The sequence below is a fragment of the Rattus norvegicus genome, chromosome 11 (genome assembly GCF_036323735.1).
Source record: "Rattus norvegicus strain BN/NHsdMcwi chromosome 11, GRCr8, whole genome shotgun sequence".
NCBI classification, from domain to species: Eukaryota; Metazoa; Chordata; class Mammalia; order Rodentia; family Muridae; genus Rattus; species Rattus norvegicus.
In genome coordinates this window covers 78,252,252-78,275,515 of record NC_086029.1, presented here as the reverse complement: position 1 = coordinate 78,275,515, position 23,264 = coordinate 78,252,252, and the positions used below count along the sequence as shown (strand labels likewise).

Below are 23,264 nucleotides of genomic sequence, written 5' to 3'. Positions count from 1 at the left end.
ATACCAATCATTAAAGCTTGGTTTTATCAGCAGTTCAGTCTTTACATCAGAACAAACTTGGGGCTGAACTTATTTACAGTTAAAGGGATTGTCTTAAGTTTTTTATTTTATGACCATTAAATTTACCTCAATTTTAAAATAGGATAACAAGAAAAAACTACCTCCCCTGTTCCAGTCTCTGTACTTTTAGATGCTATTTTTTTTTCTGTTAAATGTTGTATAGTTCTATATTGATAAATACTTTGTTTTATTGCTCCTCTCACCTCCTTTTTTCCCCTTTAGTTCTGGGGCTTAAATGAAGGTCTTTGGGCATGCTGAGACACATGAGCTACTACTGAGTTACAGCCCTAACTTCTATTGCTACTATTGTTGTTACTGTTGTTATTATCTGTAATGGTCTCACTGTTTAGTCCTAGCTCCCTAGAACTTGCTATGTAGATCAGGCTGGCCTCATAGTTACAAACATGGATCCACCTTTGCTACAGAGAGTGCTGGGATCAAGGTTGTGCATCACCCTGGCTGCCTGGCTGGCTGGCTGGCTGGCTGGCTGGCTCCCTCCCTCCCTCCCTCCCTCCTTTTTTCAAGACAGGTGTAGCACTGACTGCCCTGTAACTCACTTTGTAGACCAGTCTGGTCTCCAACTCAGAGATCCGCTTGCCTGCCTCTGCCTCTCAAGTGCTGGGACTTAAGGTGTCCATAACCATGCCAGACTCTGGGTTCTTTCTTTCTAGAATAGTATTGATATTCCTCAGAGAAAAATATTCTTTGGAGTTACATTATCAGCTCCACCTAAACTTACCCTGCCCCTCCCTTGTCAATAGAGTTATCGTAGGATCTGTTAATACGACTGTAAATACAGCCAAACCATATAGACTAGTAGGAGATAATTTCCTGCTAACCAGTTGATGTTTATGTTTTTTCAATATTTTGTTTGTTTAAGATTTATTCATATTTTATGTATATGAGTGCTCTGACTTTATGTCTAACAGAAGAGGGCATCAGATTACATATGGTTGTGAGGCACCATATGGTCGCAGGCAATTGAACTCAGGACCTTTACAATAGCAGTCAAATTCTCTTAACAACCCTGAGCAATCTCTCCAGTGCCTTCAGTTTTATTTTTATGTGTATGGGCATTTTGTCTCTGTGCATGTCTGTGCACTACCTAGAGGCTAGAAGAGGGAGTCACATCCTTTGGAACTAGAATTACAGACAGTTGTGAGCCACCTGATGTGGGTGCTGGGAATTGAACCCCAGGTCTTCTGGAAGAGCAGTCAGTGTTCCAAATCTCTGTGCTTTCTAGCACCTGAATTTTTTTTTTTTCTTTAATGTGGTGCCAGGGTTGGAACCCCAGCATGGTAGAGAAGAACAGAGTTATGTTTTCATCACCCCCCCCACACTTTTTTCTTTTCTTTTTTAAAGAGCATTCTAGGGCTGGAGAGATGGCTCAGTGATTAAGAACATTGACTGTTCTTCCAGGGATCCTGAGTTTAGTTCCCAGCACCCATATAGTGGCTCACAACTGTCTATTACTGCAGACTTTAAGATCTGATAGCATCTTCTTGTATGCAAATGTCTATGTAGACAAAACATCCATATGTATACATAATTTTTTTTTTAAAAACATTCTATGAATCCTTAACAAACTGGCAATTTGTCTCCCAGGTTTGGAAAATTTGTTATTTCTTGTCCTTTAGGTAAAAAGAACTTTAATGTTGATTGCATCTCAATTTTGATACTCCAGATTATACATGTTACTTTAAATTATGTCTTGAATTCCTGAGCCCTGCTTTCTTTCTTTTTTTTTTTTTTTTTTTTTTTTTTCGGAGCTGGGGACCGAACCCAGGGCCTTGCGCTTCCTAGGCAAGCGCTCTACCGCTGAGCTAAATCCCCAACCCCTGAGCCCTGCTTTCGTCTTTCCTGTATGTAGCATTGTGGAATCATAGTACCTATGTGGTTCAGCTGTGAATATTCACAGTTGTAAAATATTTATCAAGACATATATGTATAACTTCCTCTGCTAGAGACCATTTTTGCCGAAGGAATTTTTATGCAGCCAAAGTATGTAGGGAGATATGAATAGGAAGGCAGATCAAGCATTTTTCTGATAAGTCACAAAGAAATTATTTTATTTATTTTTTTCTAAAGATGTGTTTATTTTATGTATATGAGTACAGTAGCTGTCTTCAGATGCACCAGAAGAGGGCATCAGATCAGATCACGGTGGGTTGTGGGCCACCATGTAGTTGCTTAGAATTTGAACTCAGGACCTCTGGAAGAGCAGTCAGTGCTCTTGACCACTGAGCCATCTCTCCAGCCTCCAGAAATTATTTAAAAATAATTCTTTGATATAAATGTACTTTTACCATTTATTAAAGACTAAAGCAAATTTGTATGAGTCAGTTGTGTGTTTATTTTTATATGAAGTATTAAATCTTGACTGAATGTTTGATGTAAGGTGTAGAACATTTTCAGCCCTTTTCAGAGTTGATAATTTGATTTCATGATCAACAGTGCTGAGACTATTTTATTTCATGTGAATACTAAGTACAAAATGGTAGCATTGTGCTGACAGCCTTTTTCAAAAGTGCTTGGAAAGTCTGTCCTGATCCTAGCAAGCCAAAATTCAAGTTGAAGAATTTTTCTTTTTAACTTACATAGCAAATTTAAAAATCAAGCCTTCTAATAATACAGTGTAATGTGAAGATGACATTGTCTTAATATCTGCCGAGGAAGTACTGTAGGAAAATATACAAGTCTTTGTTCTCTAAAATTACTCATGTTTTCTGTAAAAGCAGAAGGTCTTTAGTTTAGTATGAATGCTGCAGTTGGTACTGGAGAGATGGCAAAGATGTTAAGAGCACTTGCCATTTGTCCTAGTGAGGTTTCTGTTGATTGCAGTGACGAAACAACCATGACCAAAAGCAAGAAAGGGTTCATTTAGCTTACATGTTAGTATCTCAACTCATTCAAGGACAGGAACTCATGCATGGCTGGAACCTGAGACAGGAACTGATGATGCAAGGGCTGTGGAGGGGTGCTGCTTACTGGTTTGCTCCTCAAGGCTTGCTCAGCCTGCTTTCTTATAGAACCCAGGACAAACAGCCCAGGGGTGACCCCATCCACAGTGGGCTGGTCCCTTCCATACTAATCACTAATTAAGAATGTGCCCTGCGGGGCTGGGGATTTAGCACAGTGGTAGAGCGCTTACCTAGGAAGCGCAAGGCCCTGGGTTCGGTCCCCAGCTCCGAAAAAAAGAACCAAAAAAAAAAAAAAAAAAAAAAAAAAAGAATGTGCCCTGCAGGCTTGCCCACAGCTGATGAATATGAGCACATTATTGATCCATTTAGTTTTGTTTTTAGTTGTGCCTTTTGTTTTTGGCTGCTCCTTGTTGGCCTTCTGATTTGCTGAAGTTCACTGTGGATGTGAGATTTATTGTCGAAACACTACTTAGCTTAGACTGGCCTCAAACTAGGGATTGATTTTTGCCTTCTCCTGCTCCTCCCAGTTTGCAGGCATGTAGCACCATTCAGAGTTGAGGACATTGAATTTTAATGGTCTGTTGATTTTAAACTCAAAAAAGATGTATATTCTCTTTTTGTTAGTTTTGTTCTTGGTATTTCGTTAAATGGCTATTCTCAGATTGGTAAATTGGTTCTGTACTGTCCTTAGCCCCTAACTCTCAGCTCTTTGGGATTGGATAAAGGATCTTGAATGCTCGACAAGTACCAAGTCCTCAGCATTTGCTTATTTAGTCATTCACTTCTTTGTATTCAGGCTCTTGTTAAGTTGCTCAGGATGGTCTTAAATATCCATAGCCTTGGGGTTGGGGATTTATCTCAGTGGTAGAGTGCTTGCCTAGCAAGCGTAAGGCCCTGGGCAAGGCCCTGGGTTCGGTCCCCAGCTCCAAAAAAGAGAGAGAGAAAAAAAAATCCATAGCCTTGATGGGCTTTGAACTTGGTGATCTGCCTGCATCACCCTGCCTGGCTGGTAATCACTTTGTCCATAATATTTTAATTTTGGCTTTTTGTAATTTTTTATGTGAATTTTTAGAACTCTTATGTGGCTTAATATTTTATTGTCTTTGCTATTTTTTTTTAAATCTTAAACATTAAAAAAATTTTTGTGTGTATGCGTATGAATGCCCTCAGGCCAGAAGAGGGTGTTGGAGCTCCTGGAGCTGGAGTTAGAAGTTGTGAACTGTCTGTCTGACATGGGTGTGGGGAGCCAAAGTCAGGTCCTCTGAAAGAGCAGCAAGTGCTCCTAACCACTCAGCAAACTCTCCAGTCCCTTACTGAATATTGATTATAGTTTGTATGTGTGTGCTAGTGTTTTCTTTTGTTCCTTTATTTCTCCTATGTTTCCACCCTTGTGTTTTCTCTACTGAGACTTCCCATCTTTTCACTTTAGAGTGTAGTGCCAAACACCAAATTCGAAGCTTTGTGGGTGTGGCTTGTTGATCAACTTGCACTGGAGCAGTCTCAGACTTCCTAGTTCAGGTTTTTTACTCAGCATCTGAGGGAGTTAGGAGGGTTGCTTGACTATATTCAGAGAACAGGTGAAGCAGTCTGGCTATTTCATTGACTTTGAACTGGCAGCCTAGTGTTTAGTTTCTCTGTCTTCAGAGGTACCTGGGAGGTCTTGTGAAGCTTCCTGATTGGTGGGTAGTATTAATCATCTCTTTGTCCTGCACTTGCAGGTGTTCCCCTTCGTAGTTCTCTGCTGGGCCAGTGAAACCATTTGAGGGAGCAGAGGATTGAAAGAAACTTCGAATATTCTCAGGATTATTAGGAACCTACAACTCTTTAGAAGTTTATATATACCTCATGCTTCTTAGGATTTATATGTAACTCAGATCTTTCTGATTTTGTAGTAATGTTTTCTTATAGTTTTAGTTTTCCATGTTAAAGTCACAAATTTTCTAATAAGATGGTATGTCCTTTCTTATAATGTAGTTAAGAGTGTTTGCATTTGGAGGCTAGAGAGACGGCTCAGCAATTAAGAGCACTGGCTGTTCTTGCAGAACATGAGGATTGAATTCCCAGCACCCACATGATGCCTCATGACTGTAACTGCAGTCCCAGGGATTCAGTGCCCTCTTTGTGAGCACCAAGCAGGCACATGGTTGATATACAGACATATATGCAGATAAAACATCAGTATGCATCAATAAAAGAAAAAATGTAGTTTGTGGTGTCCCATTAATGGTATTGTAGCTATTAAATGTTTAGCCCATTTAGAATATGCTTCAGGTTTACAGGAGGGATAGGCTGACTTGGCATGATGGGATGATATAATGTTTGAATATAATAAAAGTAACATCTTTAGTCAGTGAGTTTGGGTATAGATTGGCAGAGAGTAGAGCTTTATTAAATGAATTGAGGCAAAAAAGCATCTTCTATGACAAAATCAGCGTTGATCAAAGCAGTGGTAAAGGCATCATAGGTATGCTTTTTGTTTGTTTTCTGAGACAGAGTTTCTCTGTATAGTCCAGGCTGTAGTGAAACTCACTCTGTAGACCAAGCTAGTCAGAGATCTGCCTTCCTCTGCAGTGCTGGGATTAAAGGTGTGTGCCACCAGACTTGGCTTAATGTTTTTTAAGTGTACACATTGTACAACCTTTATTACTGCCCGCAGGCAAGTTCTGACTTTTTTGTCTTTAGGATTTTTAAGGGGTTTCTCCTCAACTAAAGCCAACTTTTTTTCTTTAGGAAAAAAGAATTACTAAGTATCTTAATTTTTGTGAAATTATTTTTAGATTTTTATAATTTTAATTGGAAAAAATTTTGTTTTGGAACAGGCTCTTTTGCATAGCAGACTGGTATTGAACTTGCTTTGTAGCTGAGGGTGACCTTGAAATCTTGATCTTCTTGCCTCGCAAGTTCTGGAATCACAAGCTTATGCTACTATGTCAAACCTCTTTTGGGGCAGGGCTTGAGTCTCTGTCTGTGTACAAATGTAGATGCCTACAGTGTTGGCCAGAGGTATCAGATACCCTGGAGTTGGAGTTACCCGCGGCTGTGATCCACCTGACATGGGTTCTGGGATCCTCTGTGAGAGTAGTCTGTACTCTTAACCACCCAGTCATCTCCCTAGCCATATTCCCCCAAGATAAGGCCTCTATAGTAGGGCCTATAGTAAAGAGGTAGGGGTGTGTGTGTGTGTGAGACAGACGGACAGACAGACGGACAGACAGGTAAATGAAAGGATAACTGAAAAATTCCTAAGAGTGGGGATACTTCAGTAGTATACTTCCAGTAGAGGACAGAACAATTTGGTAGTAGGTCAGTGAGGAAGCAAACTGTAAATCAAGTCCAGTATCAGTCCTTGCCTTTTGGGGAGACATTCTTTTTCCCTCAATAGGTATCTGAAACTGAGTAATACTGCACATAGAAGCATCTCAGTGTACCAACAGTCGATACGATGGCCAAAATGTTTAGTTGCTAAGAAATAGGTAGTGGGTATAGCATGCATACACTGGACAGTGCAATGGTTTACTCACCTGACAAATTTTGAGTGAGATGGTGTGAGATTCAACAACAGTGGAATGACGAGCAGTGTAAAACTTACGAATTACTTATTTCTGGAATTTCCTAGGTTTAGATTGTGGTTGATTATGATGTCTGAAACTTGGGAAAGCAAAACCGTAGGAAAGGGGAGGGTTGCTGTATACAAAACTGAAGCAAAGTTGGGGACATTACTAGCTAGCTACCTTATAGTAAAAGGATTATAAAAATATCACAGTAAAGGCTTAGAGGAAAGATAAAAGTTAGAGAAGAGCTTTTAGACTTGCTGGCTTCACTCCTTAAGTGGACCAGACGTTAGTACTAAGAAGACTCTCAAGAAAAGTGCAGGTCAGTATCATAACTAGAACACAATTCTTAGCAGAGGACAAATAGAATCCAACAGTAAAAAAGACTTATCATAATCATAGTCAAGATGGGTTTAAAGTCTAAAACATGTTAGTGTAATATATTATTAGTAAAATAAAAACAAAAAGTACATCTTTGTAGACATAGAAAAGTCACTTGACAAAACCAAATTCCTTCAGCAGTAGAAACCCTCATGTAGGAATAGAAAGGAGTTTTCTCAACACAGGAGGGCACAGCCATGGAAAGCAGGTGGTTTAGTGGTTAAGAGCACTTCCTGCGCTGGAGAGATGGTTGGGCGTTAAAGGCTAAGCTCACACTAAAAACATAAGAGCACTTCCTGCATGATCACAGGACCTTAATCTAGTTTCCTGTACTCAAAAAACACTTGTAACTCTAGCTCTTGGAGTTTTGATGCTTTGTCTGGCCTTTGTGGGCACCCAAGTACCATAACGTACACAATAACACACATACATATAAGTTTAAAAAATCTTTTAAAGAAATACTTTCTAGGGTAATATTCTTAATGGCTGCCTTCCTTGAATGTCTGTTTCCTATTTATGTTCAGCTTCGTATTGAGAACTTTAACTAGAAAAACTAAGACAAAAGATACCAAGATTAGTAAGTGTAAATAAAGTGAGCGCTGCAGGAAATTATTTTGTATATCCACTGTTAACAAAATAGGTTAATATATAAGAATCATTTGAAATTGGGTGTGGTGGTCCATGCTTAGAGTCTCAGTCCTTGGGAGGTGGAGTTTGAGGCCAATGTGGGCTACCTCAAACACCATCTCAAAAACAGACCAGCAAACAAAACCCCAGAAGAATAAGTTATATTTCTATAGACAAATGATAGTTAACATAAAATAAAATTAAAATTTGATTCACTAGGACAAAAAAATGAAAAATACTTGGGAACATGCTTAGGAAAAGAAACTAAAAGTTGTACTCAGAATGATGTATAAATATTATATAGGGAGCTGGAGAGATGGCTCAGCAGTGCAGAACACTTGTTCTTGCAGAAGACCTGGGTTTGTTTCCCAGCACTTACACAGTGGCTCACAGTTGTCTGTAACGAGTTCCAGGGCATCCAACCACCTTTTCTGGTGTCCTCAGGGACACCAGGCATGTACATGGTGCACATACATACACACTGGAATAACGATTTAAAAAATTACTGTTAGAAAAATCACAACTGCAAATAGAATTAACTTGGTTAGTAGACTGGAATGTTTAGCTTGTCGTGGTGGCAGTACTATCCAAGTTGATCAGTACATTCATTCCAGTTCTGTTAGAATCTGAGCTGATTTATACAACTTGACAGACTGGTTCTGAAAATGGATGTGGACGTACAAGACATATGTAATGGCCAAGGCAGTCTTTTAAGAGAACATAAAGGAATGCATATACTTCCTTGCTCTAAAGCTTACATAGGCATTGATAATTCAAAGAGTAATTGAATAGAATTGAAAGGCATAAAACTAAACTCTGTGTGTGTGTGTGTGTGTGTGTGTGTGTGTGTGTGTGTGTGTGTGTGTGTGACAAACTAGTTATCAGCAATAGTACTGTCAGGCAGCTATATGCTTCACAAGCAACAGAATTTCATTTCTCATGGTTCTGGGAGGCTAGAAAGTACAAGGCCAGGGTTCTGGCACATTTAGTCTTTGGCAAGAGGTTGTGTCGAGGTTCATAGATGGTTGTCTTTTCACTTGACAGAAGAGACAACTAAATCCTGTTCACCATCTTTTTGAGATAGGGTTTCTGTAGCCCTGGCTTTCCTGCACCTCAGTATGTAGACCTGGCTGGCCTCAACTCAGAAATCTATCATCGAGTGCTGGGAATAAAGGTCTACGCTGCCATGCAAGCTGGTTGTGTGTTTTATAGAGGAATTAATCTCATTTCTGAGAGGTCTGCCATCATGACCAAATCATACTGGACTCACCTCATATCGGCACTTCTAGGGTGTCAGAAGACAGCTAAAGTATACTCATACATATTAAAAAAAAAAAAGCATTTGGCTAAATGAAACCTGTCAAGATTTCATGTCACATGATTCTGTTTCTATAAAATGTCTACAATAAATAAGATAGCTAAATGAATCAGGTTTCTTTCTAAGGTGATAAAAATACTCAGGTTCAATCTGGTAATGGTTGTAGATACCCATTAATATAGTAAGAACTGTTAAGTTGAATATTTTAATAAAACTATTAGCAATAAAGTGGAACTGTGAGGTAAGACACTTGTCACTAAGACTGGCAATACAAGTTCCATCGGCTAGGCTGATTGACCGCCATACAGTGCGCTGGTATCCTTCCTCCTAACAAACACGTGAATAAAATTTGAAAATAACCTTTTTGGTGAGCCTGTTTTGTGTGTGTGTGTGTGTGTGTGTGTGTGTGTGTGTGTGTGTAAAATATGTATGTATGTATGTATATATGTATGTATGTTAAAAGCTGAGCTCATTGAATAATAAAACTCTTAAAATTCATCTGTTTCCTCTCTTTTCCTCTAGAAATCATGTCCACGCCAGGAAAAGAGAACTTTCGCCTGAAAAGTTACAAGAACAAATCTCTGAATCCTGATGAGATGCGCAGGAGGAGGGAGGAAGAAGGACTGCAGTTACGGAAGCAGAAAAGGGAAGAACAGGTCGGTCACCTCTCTCAAAGTGCAGTGTGCTTCTGATTTGCATGTGTCACTGAAGTCTCGGATGACAGATGTTTGAGAAGTTTGAAGTTAAACAAAGTTTGAGGGCTTATGAACCTAATAAACCCGTACCTTAACCTGAGTGACTGTCATCAGTGTGCTATGGCTTCTTTGTGTCTCTCTTTGTACAGTTCTAATACCTAATGTTTTGAAGTATAACTTCAGGGAATACACCTTTTCTTTTCTCAGTATATGCTATCCAAAAGTATATTTTGGATAATGCTTTTAGAATAATAGTAATAGAATTATTATTACTAATATTACATTTATTTAATGTGTGTGCATGATGTGTGTGTGGTAGGGTAAGAGTAGACATGTTGGAGCCGAGGGTGTGGAGCAGCTAGAGGACAACTTGTGGGAGTTGATTCTCTGTCTGCCATGTGGGTCCCAGGTGGTAGTAAGTGCCACTAAGCCAGCTCATGGATGCCTTTAATTATTACTATATTTTATGAAAATGTACTGGAAGGAAGAGGACTCAGTCTCACTTGTAAATGCTCAGGGAAAAGCAGGTGCGGCAGCTCACATCTGCAGTTTGAAGTCCTTGGGAAGCTGAGGCAAGAACATTGATATTGATGCTGGTTTGAGGACAACCCAGGTTGCAGACTGTCTTAAACAAAGCTTGGGGTAGCAATTGGTTCAGTAGGTAAAGATTTTTTTCTTTGCAACCTTGTGTCAGTGTCAAAAAGTTTTTCACCTTAGTGACTTATTTTTTTGTGATAGCTTATTCATGTTTCAGTTCTGTTAAAACTTTTTTCTTATTTACTTAACTGCTAAAAGCAGAAGCTTAGCACCCATAGTATATAAATTGACAAATATGACCATACTTTTGACTAAAAGCATTTGTTATAGTTGGAAGTTTACCATATTTATTGTATAAAAATCTGAATTTTCTGGAATATTGTTCTATTTAAAATTTTGAGGGCTGGAGTGATGGCTCAGTGGTTACCTCAATTTCCAGCTACCACAAGATGGCTCACAGCTATCCATAATGGGATCTGGTGCCCTTTTCTGGCATGCAGGTGTAGATGCAGATAGAGTACTCATAGACATAAAAATAAATAAATCTTTTTAAGATACAGTCTCAGCTTTGAGCTGAGTATGGTGGTATACCTTTAATCCCAGTACTTGGGAAGCAGGGGCAAGAATATATTTTTAGGTTGGTGGCCAGTTTGGTCTTGAGAGAGGATGTTCTAGGCCAGCCAAAGACTCCCCCCACAAGAAATCTTAACTTTGTCACTTCATAAATTCTGTTTTGTATGGATAAACTGTTAAACTATTTAGTACTTCATGCTTGACTTGTAAGATAGGAGGGTCAGGAAAACAGGAATTCATTTGGCACTGTTGGTCCCCCTAGCTGCTCTGTCACTTATCTGGAAAAGCACCATCCTTCCAGTAGAGTAGAAATTAACATTATTGTATAGGTACAGTGTGTAAATGATCTCTGTCTAGTTCTCAGACAGTTGAACCAAACATTTTCCTGTACAGAAAAACCTATTATTTACTGAATTACAGATTCTTGCTGACTTGATGTGATTTGGTCATAGGATATTGCTGCTAAAGTTCAAAAAAAAAAAAAAAAAAACCAGATTGATACAGAATGAAAGGCTTGTTTGACAGTTTTAGTTACAAGAAGTATCTTCTGGAATAACAGGTTGAAAAAAAACTGGACTGTTGGTGTTCCCATCAGTTGGCTTGGCTTATGAGTGAGTTCTGGTAATTGGTTCTGTATGTGGTAGTCATACCTACCTACCTACCTACCTACCTACCTACCAACCAACCATGATTGTCTGGGCAGTTACATTTTCTTTTTACAGTCCTACTTTGTGAGCGACTGGCATACACAGTAGGAGAGCCCAGTAGTATTAAAGAACTTGAAAATAAATGGGCAGTTTCCTAGGTAAGATGATTTTAAATCTTGTGGATGTTAAATTTCTGAGAGTAATTCCTCCATATTGGTGAGTTTAAAATGTCTACTGATGTTCCAGTCTTCCCATTTGTTTCTAGTAGTACAGTTGTATTCCTGTGTGTATGCAGTATCCATCATGGAATTGAGGAGCTACTTTTTTTTTTCTGGAGTTTTTATTCTTTTTTTTTTTTAAAGATTTATTTATACATTATGCATATGGGTTTTCTCTGCATGCATGTATGTGCACTATGTGCATGAAAGTGCCCATGGAGGCCAGAAGAGGAACTGTGAGCCACCATGTGGGACTATGAACTTGGGATGGCTGGTCCTCTGTAAGAACAACAAATGCTCTTAACTACTGAGCCATCTCCACCCCTTTAAAAAATATTTTACTTCTGCATTTTATGTATGTGTTTTGTCTCTATGTATGTCTGTGCTTGGTACATGCCTGGTACCTGAGGAAGACAGTAGAAGCTCGTTTAGATCCCCTGGAACTAGAAGTAGAGGTGGTCGTGAACCACTAGGTAGGTGCTCAGAATTGAACCCAGGACCTCTGGAAGAGCAGTCAGTGTTTTAACATTTAGTCTAACATTTAATCATTCCCTTCTATAGTTAGGTTGGTTTTTAGTTTAACTTTATATTTGTAAACTTTTCAGATAATTTTTTGGCTTAAGTATTGGGGGGGGGTATTGATATTCCTTCCCCAGTATAATTTTTTTCTCTTGGGTCAGATAATATTGCTTATCCTGTGGACTTGCTGTGTAGTTGTTGTACTGAAACTTCTTTACTGGGAATTTCTTACCTTTTCTTATAATTATCCTTTCTCCTTAATTTTATGTGTTTTCTAGAGCAGTGGTTAATCTCATGTGTTTTCTAGAAAAGTGGCTCTCAACTATCTTAATGTTGCCACCCTTTAATACAATTCCTCCTGTTGTGGTGAACCCAACTGTATAATTCTTTTGTTGCTACTTTGTAACTGCAATTTTGCTACTGTTATGAATCATGTTGTAAATATTTGTATTTCCTGATGGACTTAGGTGACCCCTGTGAAAGGGTCCTTTGACCCGCAAAGGGGTGGAGACTCACATGTGAGGACCACTTTTCTAGAAGCATTAACTTCATCCTTTTGCTGCAGTTAGTTGTAGAGTAGACTTTTGAAAAGGAGACGTGGGTCTTGCCTGATAGTTCTGACCGGTCTGGTAGTCACTGTGTAGACTGTGGAACTCTTGTCAGTCTTTCTACCTCAGCCCCTCAAGCAGAGTCTCTTAGAATATGGAAACTGTTTTCCTTCATACTGGTTTTCAAATGCTACTGTTGCTTCTTTGTATATTATTTTCTTTTTATATATTTCTCCCAATTCTGAAGTCTATAATGATAAATGTTGTTTTTTTTTTAAATTATTCATTGTGGTAGGCTTAATTAAACAATTCTTTGAAATCAGACAGCAAACTTTATAGATGATCTTGATTGCTCTTTTCTTCCTTTTAAACTCTCCTGCTGTACTTAATTTCTGAGTGTGTGTAAAGCTTTGCTAGCTTGTGTCTTCTTTCCTTGTAATTTACATATTTCCCTCCCTTACCATAACCTCCCCTTCCTCTTTTCTTTCTTTCATTTCTTTTTTTGTAAGCACTGGCTACGTTGCTTATGTAGCCCTGACTGGACTAGAATTGTCTACATAGAGCAGTCCTGCCTTCCTCTGTCCTGAATGCTGGGATTAAAGTGCGTGCCACTACACCCACCACAACAGGGTTTTATTTTTGAGGTTACAGGCATGGAAAAGCCTCACTCTGTCACTTTTCTGTGTCTTATAGAAAGGTCATATTTTTTTTTAGTTTGCAAAATTTTATTGACTATACAAGGAAAATTAGCATGTTAATTTTTTGTTGTAAATGACTACACAGTTCTAAATTAGTGAACTGAACCAATTAATATTTTGAAGTGTGGATAATAGTTAACTCTTGAATATTTGCTGTACCAGGTACCATTCTAAGCATTTTTGTGGAGGTAGTCTCCTTGTGTAGCTCTGGCTGGCCAGGCTAGCCTTGAACTCACAAAGATTGATATGCTTCTCTCTCCCGAGGGCCCAGCTCCATTCTAAGCATTTTATAAATTCCTTGTCCTAGTCCTTATCCAGAGTTGCATAGGTGGTTGACATCACCTGAACCAGTAATTTTGAAAGTGTGTTCTGTAGAGTTTCAGGGTCTAGCTGCGTCTGACACTGCTTTTATCGCTCCGCATTCCTAAACTTTTGAGCTGATTGTCCAATATGGTGGCCACTTGTTACAGTTAATTTTTAGCTAGTTCAGATTGTGACGAGTGGTGCAAGCTTAGTAGTAGGCTTTGAAGACATAGACAATATAAAGTATTGCCTCGGAAAATTAATGAGGCTTTAAAAGACACTGTTCATATAGTCATCCTTTGCTGTCATTGACTCCTGGAGATTGACAGCTCTAGAGCCCTCTATACACTGTCCTTGAAGACTGTTAAGATGAAGTGTCCGATCATTTTGATAGCGTTTGATAGCGTCTTTGTCATTTTTTCCTGAAGAAATGTTAAGACTGCCTTCTGCCTGAAACAGGTGTTGAAAGAGATGGCTTCAACATGCCCAAAGTTGTTCTCATCCCTGTGGGTTGTTGTTGTCGTCGTCGTCGTCGTCGTCATCATCACCACCACCACATTTATTTCATGCAGTATCAGGTTTCTCTTGAGAACTGGCATAGATAGTGTGGTAGTTAATTGATTCAACTGTAAGGTTGTAGAGAAAGAATTCTAAAGTCTTTCTCACTAGGAAACACACTAAAGGCAGCACAAACAAAGCTTTAGAACTAAAAAGGTGTTGAATTCCTTTGTGTTAAAATTATGTGACTAACATTCTTATACTTTTCAGTTATTCAAGAGAAGAAATGTTGCTACAGCAGAAGAAGAAACAGAAGAAGAAGTTATGTCTGATGGTGGCTTTCATGAGGCCCAGATAAATAACATGGAGATGGCACCAGTAAGTATGATGGTAAAAAGAACTCTTTGGTGGTGTTGTGATGAGATGTTGGGATTTTTCCTTTTTTAGTTTAATAGAAAGGGTAAGTTAGGGCTGGAGAGATGGCTCAGCAGTTAAGAGCTCTGTCTGCTCTTCCAGAAGTCCTGCGTTCAAATCCCAGTAACCTCATGGTGGTCCTCAACCATCTCTAATAGAATCTGATGCCCTCTTCTGCTGTGTCTGAAGACAGTGACAGTGTACTCACATACATAAAATAAATAAATATCTTTAAAAAAAAAAAGGTTAAGTTAATTGGGCATGGTGATGTCTGTAATCCTAGTACTGGGGAATCTGAGGAAAGAGGATAGTTCCGGGCCCTCGTTGACCTCATAGATACTGTTTTAAAACAAAACAAAACTATAAAGCACACGTGTTGAAACATCTCGTTGTACTTTATAATGTATACAGTGAAGGGCGTATGCTGTACAGAAAGTACATCATAGGAAGCACAGAAAGGTGAGAGGGTTCAGTGCGAAAGGCCTGAGTTCACTCTCTGACTCATGTGGTGGTGGAGCGTGAGAACTGACTCCCTTGTCTTGACCACCACATGCAACTGTGGCATGGGCACCCTCCCCAGAGTTGTCATCATAGAACCAACATACATTTGAAAAACTGGATTCTGTATCAGATAGTTTTGTTACAACTTTCTTGGGGGTTGCATAAAAGATACAGAAATTATGCAGAAATGGATCAGATCTGTTGAGTGTCTGTGCATCATAATTAAGTAATTTTAATTATATTAAATATGCTATGCATTTATGAAAATGTCATTAAAAATCCTTTTATAATGAGCAATTAGTATATGTGTTTTTTCTTTTCTTTTTTTCTTTTTCTTTTTTCTTATTTCTGTTCTTCTGAGACAGGGTTTCTTTGTGAAACTCTGACTGTCCAAGAACTAACTTACTCTGAACCAGACTGGGCTCGAACTCACAGAGATCCATCTGCCTCTGCCTCCCAAGTGCTAGGATTAAAGGCTTGCACCATCACTGCATGGACAGTCTATACATTGTAAAGATAGGTTTTTTATTTTACCTGTGTGAGTGTTTTGCTTGCATGTGTATTGATGTGTGTGTGCCTGATGCCCCTGGAGGCTGGAGGAAGGTGTGAACTCCTTAGATTGAGAGTTATAGGTGGCTGTGAGCTGCCATGTTGATGATGAGATTGAACTCAGGTCCTCTGCAAGAATGGCAAGTGCCCTTAACTGCTGAATCATCTTTTCAGGCCCCTATTTTGAACTGTTCATATAGTTTAAAAAAATCACATGCATACATCTTTGTGGTAGTGGGGATTTAACTCAGCCTTTTTCAGGCTAGACAAACAGCATTGCCACTGAGCCACACCCCAACTCTGCATATAGCTTTTTTTAAAAACAGCCCTGTATTTGCTATTTCAATCACCAAATATTTTCTTCTCCTAGTAGTCATTAATATTCACTCATTATTATTCTTTATGAGAACTTCTGTGTGCGAAAGAAAACAAGTATTTCCCCCTTTTTCTATACAAATGGTGGCATGTGATACACTGTTATGTTTTATGTCATTACACAGCTCTCCAGTTTATATAAAAAGATTCCGTTAAGATTTGACAGGGTATTATTGCTTCTGAAAGTTTTAATAGATAGGGTGAAATTTTTAGAATATTTAGCTTCACAGCAAAACAGTAAAAAATGAAAAGCAAAATCCAAACCAAAACAAAACCACAAGCTTTCCCTGTAGTACCCTGACTCTCTACGTGTACAGCGTCTCCCTTCCTCAGCCCAATCATCAGAGTGGTACGTTAGTTAGTGAGCCGCTGTTAACATACCTTCCCCCCTGGGTCCTGAGATTTATTTTTGGGTCCTCTTTTACTAGGATCTTACATAGTTTTACTGTCTTGGAACTCGTCTGTTTATCTCCCCCAAAGCCACTGACTGTTTTATTCTCTCCACGGCGTTGCCGGTGCCATGATCGCATGGTTAGGATTACATCTGTGTAGACTGTTGAGGTTGGCCTTTCAGTTGGTAATGGTGCGTTTATGTTTTTTTTTTTAAATACTTATTTATTTATTTTACGTATAGCATTCTGCCTGCATATGTGACTGCAGGCCAGAAGAGGGCACCAGATCTCATTACAGATGGTTGTGAGCCACCATGTGGTTGCTGGGAATTGAACTCATGACCTCTGGAAGAGCAGTCAGTGCTCTTAACTGCTGAGCCATCTCTCCAGCCCCGCGTTTATGTTTTTTTAATCTATGACTGGCACCTCACTGGAACTGAGCTTTTTTTTTTATAGCGTTGCTTTAAAACTGTGCTTTCCGTGGTAAAAATGGCATTTAAGTTTTATATTCTGATAAATTTTGGAGCAGATAAGGCCTGAACTTAAGAGACAATAATAAAAAATATTAAAAAAAGATACAATAATAGTTAAGGGGCCATGTTCTTGAAACTTACTTGGATAGAAATTTAGAGTGTGGTGGTGGTGCATCCCTTTAACCCCCCAGCACTTGGGATGCAGAGGCAGGCAGATCTCTGAGTTTGAGACCAGCCTGATCTACAAATTGAGTTCAGGACAGTTGGGGTTATACAGAAAAACCCTGTCTCAATCCTCTACCCCCACCCTACTTCTTCCCAAAAGAAAGAAACTTACCTCTGAGGTGAATGGACTCTGAACAGAGTGGAGCTTAAGTGTCGGTGATGCACTTTAGCTTGAGATTGGTACCCAAGATGAAGTGATGACACACTGACCAATTACATCTGTTTAATAAAAATGAACTGAGAGAACTCCAAAATAAATCACAAGTAACAGACATAGGCTCACTAATGTACCATTCTGAGCATACAACACCGAAACCGTTAAAATTGAGAGATGAAAAGAAAATGGGTCCAAAGTTATACATATGTCTCAAAATAAATTCAAGCCATATTCATACTACAAAACAAAACATACTCAATGTAGAGCACAGTTTGGACTATTTTAATAATAGGAGGTTAATGTTAAACTAAGTATAAATGGGTAAGAATATAAAAGTGTATACATATAGGTGAGTGCTGAACTTGAGGTAGATTATATATAAGGTAGCTATAACTAAGGAAGTATTTCAGAGTGCTCATAGCACTTAACTCTGACTGAGAAGTATACCCATCCCAGATTTTTTTAGAAAACAATTGGAACAATTTTGTGTCTTATTGATTAACTTAGGAACTTGTATATACTAGAAGAACTTGGTCAGTGAGCTGCATCCCAGCTCCACAAATGGTCTCAAACATTAATTTGATGAGAATGTATTAAGGGATTGGTAAGGCTTCTGTGGGGAATGTTACAGCTTGCCTAGGCCAAGAGGGATTGGGTTTTCCTCAAAGATAGAAATTGTGGCTAACATTTTAATCCGTTTGCAATAAACCTTTCTTAGGCCTTTAGAAGATCTGTTTCTCTGGTGCATACCTTTAATCCCAGCACTCCGGAGGGGCAGGCAGGCAGATCTCTGAGTTCAAAGCAAGCTAGGTCTACAGAGTGAGTTCAAGGTCAATAAGAATGACACCGAAAGACAGACAGACACACAGACGGGCTGTCTGTCTTTCCAACTATTAAAGTAGTGTTTCCAACAACTACTGCAGTAGTGTTGTTTTTAAAAGATGTCTCTCTGGTACATACTTGTACCTGAGGAGGCCAGAAGTGAGCATTAGATCCCCTGGAATGGGAGTTACAGATACTTGTGAGTGGCCCAACGTGAGTTCTAGCAAAATGGGTCTTTCTGCAAGAGCAGTATATCCTCTTAACTGCTTAGCCATCTCTTCAGAACGTGGTGTTCTTGGAGAAAGAACCATGGAATGGGGCTGGGAAAGGGAGGGAGAGGGGGAAGAAGAGAGGGACTTTTATGATGGGAGCTAGCGACCAAGTAGTTTGGAGGGCAGGTCAGCAAGCTGTAAACTCAAGAAGCATTGTTATAGTCTGAGACTGGATTCTCTCTTTCTGGAAATCTCAGTCTGAAAGGCTTATAGCTAAGTTCACTCCACGTTAGGAAAAGCAATCATAATCTGTTCTATTCAGATGTCCTGATTTAAATGTTAATCACATCTAAAGTACTTAAGAGTAACATTTAATATTAGTCTAGATATCCTGGTTGACACATAAAATTAGCTATCAGAATCTATTCCTTATTTATTAGGCATACATACATTTTTTTAAACTACATGGAGCTTCAAATAAAGATAAAGACGTCATGCCTTCATCTAAAATGGTATAGCTTTTATGTAACCAACCTTCTCCCTAGAAGAGGATGCAAACATCTTTGTGTAATGATCACTCTTCTTCTTGATGTCTTGTAACTTAAATACCATGATATAAATCTGAAAGTGAGGATATATAAAAAGGTAGAAAAAGACAGTTGTTTACCATATATGACACTATCATGTACACATAGGTGTACATATTTTTCATATATGAAGACATGTAGTGGTCCCTTAAACACTAGTTTACTCAGGAATCAGTCTTTAAGGACTTAATTTTTGAATTTGCAGTGGTTAGAGTCTGGTTTCTGCAAGATCACTACCACCTCCTTTACTGAGTGTTAGTTGTACATTTCTTGCATGACTGCCATCAGTAGTGGTGATTAATGTACATAGAAATACTTAATATTAATGCTACCCTATTAATATGTACAATTTTATGTCACTATATATCTGTTGGGAAAATAAACACAAAAATTAGTGTTATTGGGTTTCAAGAAGATTACAGGGGTTGGGGATTTAGCTCAGTGGTAGTGCACTTGCCTAGCAATCGCAAGGCCCTGGGTTCGATCCTCAGCTCCGAGAAAAAAAAAAGTTCAAGGCCACCCTTGGCCAGCTTGGGTTGCATGAGACCCTGTGTCTCGGAATAAATTTAAAAAATAAAAATTAAAAAAAAAAGATTACAGAAATCTGGAAGCTCAGATATTAACAAATAACTAGGAAAAATACCCAGTAATAATAGGAGTTTGGTATGTGACCGAATGGCTAGGGCTGTGGGATGTCTCAGGTAGCAGAATGCTTTCCCTGCAAAGCCTTGGGTTTCAGCCCCCAGTTCGACATAAATTGGGCCTGGTGGCCATGCCTATAAGTTTAGTGCTCAGGAATTGGTAGCAAGATCAGAAGTTCAAGGTTGCCCTTGGCTACATAGAGAGTTTGAGGCCAGTCTGAGATGTATGATATCTGGTCTCATAAATAAAAAAGGAATAGAATAGAAATGACTAATGTAACAGATATATGGAGCAGTTGCTTTAGATTTAGAGGTCATGAAAAGAAACTTTAAATATTTGTATTTTATGCATGTGAGTGTTTTGTCTGTTTTATGTCTATGCACTACTTGGGTTCATGACGCCCAGGGAGTCTAGAAGAGGAGTGGTAGTCCCCCGGAACTGGAGGCTGTTGTGAGCTGTCCTGTGGGTGCTGGGACTTGAGTCTGGGCCCTCAGGAAGAGCAGCCAGTACTCTTAACTGCTGAGCCATCTCTCCAGTTCCACTTTTAAATTTTTTTTATAGTTAGTTTTGATAGCAATAATAGCCATACGTTTTCTGAGCTAGGTGGATAGTGCTAACACATCTGCTTACAGCATTATGGCTTAAATGGCTTTCTTACTGCCAGCACCTACCTTTCTTTGTTTCCCTCCCCTCCCCTTCCCTCCTCTCCCCTTCCCTCCCCTCCCCTCCCCCTCTCCATCCCCTTTCTCTCCCCTTCCCTCTCCCTCCATCCCCCTCCCTTTCTTTCTTTTAAAATGTTTTTTTATTTTTTGAGACAGGGTTTCTCCGTGTAGCCCTGGCTGTCCTGGAACTCACTCTGTAGACCAGGCCAGCCTTGAACTCAGAGATTGCCTGCCTCTGCTTCCCTAGCTCTGGGACTAAAGACCTGCAGCACCCCTGCCCAGCTATCACAGAGTTCTTAGTAATAGAGAGTCCGACCATATCATGCTATGCAGTTGTGGGTTTCAAGATTTTTATTTACTTGTATAACTTTTGAAAAATGTGTTATTAATTTGTTGGCATTTTATGTTGTCTTTCTTTCCTGAACTAAGGTTAATGTTGTGTTGTATTTGCTCTTTGTCTATGGTCCAGGGGGGAGTCATTACCTCTGACATGACTGAGATGATATTCTCCAATAGCCCAGAACAGCAGCTTTCTGCAACACAGAAATTTAGGAAACTACTTTCAAAAGGTAAGTCTTGAGTACATTTTATCTTTGTGTAATCTATTCCTTGTCCATAATCTCTTTTCTACAGGGTTCCTCTGTGGTTTCTTTTGGAATGTGTTTTATAAGTAGAAATACTTCCGTTCTTATTTATGGGATCTTACCAGAAGGGAAAATTACTTTGATTTGAGATTGTTATGTAAAAGACCTCATAGTAAGTAATAATAGCTTATGGTGACTGAAATCGAAAAGCTCTGCTCTCTATAAAAAATTACTTGAATAGTAATTATTGATTTTAATGTTAGCATTTTACCACTGAAAGTTAAGTGTAGATTTATTATGGAATAGGAAAAATCCTTCTTGTATAATTAGAATGAATTGGTGTATGTACTTGTTACTCTGGGCAGGTAAAAATAATTCTGAGCAGTATTAAAGTCTTGATAATAAATAATGAACCATACTATTAAATTATGGTTGTTTAAAATCATATTATTAAAAGTATTTATAGCTAGAGGTGATAACTGCATTAAAAATTGACCATCATAATTTAACACACATATAAGAAGTGGTATTTAAGGCTGGAGAAGTGGCTCAGCAGTTAAGAGCACTGACTGTTCTTCTAGAGGACCTGGGTTCAGTTCTCAGCACCCACATGGCAGCTCACAACTCTCTGTAGCTCCAGTTCCAGGGGATCTGGCTTACACAGACACACACACAGGCAAACCCCAGTGCATTTAAGTTAGGTAAGTAAGTAAGTAAATACATCTTAAACAAAACAAAAAAGTGGTATTTAGTATGACAGTTTGGTAAAATTCTGTATCGTGTCCGTTTTTAGCATGGCTTTTCCATTTTATGACCATTGCTTTCCTACGTGTATTCTAGTTTGTCAGCTTCCTTCTTTTTTTTTTTTTGTTTTTTTTTTTTGTTTTTTTTTTTTTCCGGAGCTGGGGACCGAACCCAGGGCCTTGCGCTTCCTAGGCAAGCGCTCTACCACTGAGCTAAATCCCCAACCCCTTGTCAGCTTCCTTCTTAAAATGCAATAGCCAGAATGTTTACTCTAGATGTGTTTATTACTGAAACTGATGGCAAGAGATTTGCTTTCTTGTCCTGAGAAGACTGTCCATTTCAATGTCAGTTTAAGAGAGCAGTAGTGGTTATGGCATAGTTATGCATCTGACTTTTTTAGCAAAAAAACTTTTCTTAAACTACAGTTTTGAATGATTTAGGTTTTTGGTCAAAAGCAACTTAGGGACAAAGGGCTTATTTGGTTTAGTTACTTTTTTATTGCTGTGCTAAGACTTGAAAGGAATTGTTTGTTTGGGTCTTACAGGTTCAGATGGTTAGAATTCATGGTGAGGGAGGGAGGGGTGTGCACTAGGAGACTAGAGCAGCAGCTGAGAGCTCACATCTCAAACCAATGAGAGGAAGAGGGCTCATGCTGTGTTTTAAACCTCATGATTCTGAAGCCTGTCCTCAGTGATACACTATACTTTCTTTAGCAAGGGCATACCTTCTAATCCTTTCAAATAGTCATTAACTTGGGACCAGGTGATCATGTGTGCAGTACTTATGGGGACCAAGTCACTGCAGCCTACAGTCTATTGTAGAAGGAAGTAAAGGGAGGAATGGAAGGCAGGCCTGTTTTGCTATTTCATGCCAAAGAACACAATTCATAGCAAAAAAAGGGGGGGGGGTTGGGGCTGGGGCTGGAAAGATGGCTCAGTGGTTAAGAGCACTGACTGCTCTTCCAGAGGTCCTGAGTTCAAATCCCAGCGACCACATGATAGCTCACAACCATCTATAATGGGATCTGAGGCCCTCTTGTGGTTTGTCTGAAGACAGCTACAGTGTACTCATAATAAATAAATCGTTTTTAAAATGTGTAGCAGGTGTGCTATGAGGAATCCTCTTACTGGCTAGCAGTCAGTCTTAGGTTCAGCTTGCTTTCTCAGACTGTTCAGGATCATCCTCCTAGAGAAAAGTGCTGCATGTAATGTGGGCAGGGTCCTCATATATCAATTAACAGTCAAGACACTCTCCAGTAGGTAAATCTGATGTAGGCAATGTTTCAGTTGAACTCTCTTACCAGATAATTCTAGGTTCTGTCTAGTTGACAGTTTAATCAGGACAATAAACACAATAGAATTTTTAAAAAGCCTTTAAACAACTACAGTGGGCAGGCCATCAGGCTGATAAAAGACTTTGGGCTCCAAGATTGATGGCCTGAGTTTGGTCTCTGGAACCCTCATGGTGTGAACCAACTCCTGTAGGGTGTTCTCTGACCACCACACGTGTGCCATGTCACATGGGTCCACACAGAGAGACAAACAGAAACAAATAAGTAAATTTAAAATATGTACAAAAAATATGTATTTGTTAAGATGGTTGTGAAATTGTCTACCACTCTAGGAGGTTAAGGTGGGAATCTCAGCTGACCTGGGTAACATATCTTAAAGTATAAATAAAAACAGTCAGCTGCTGTGGCCATAGAAGTAACTTAATGTAGACTGCTTGCCTGCGATGCACACAAAGCCTGGGGTGTATTTTCTGTACTGACAACCAATCTTCTAAAAGGTTGCTTTTATTCTATTCTTCATTTTTTATACAATGTTTCTGT

General features: G+C 39.1%; 1 protein-coding gene across 3 annotated transcripts in view; it reads left to right on the top strand.

The window, feature by feature from the left end:
* Window positions 1-23,264, top strand: part of Kpna1 (karyopherin subunit alpha 1) — a 58,614-nt gene that overhangs the window by 4,263 nt on the left and 31,087 nt on the right. For 2 of the 3 annotated variants that reach the window (XM_039088121.2, XM_017597922.3), the window contains exons 2-4: window positions 9,381-9,514; window positions 14,365-14,472; window positions 20,575-20,674. In XM_039088121.2, the coding sequence (XP_038944049.1) occupies window positions 9,386-9,514; window positions 14,365-14,472; window positions 20,575-20,674 (337 nt within the window). In that variant the 5' untranslated portion in view covers window positions 9,381-9,385. Of the gene's footprint in view, window positions 1-9,380; window positions 9,515-14,364; window positions 14,473-20,574; window positions 20,675-23,264 lie in introns of those variants that run through there. The other variant, NM_198726.2, reaches the window with a different exon arrangement.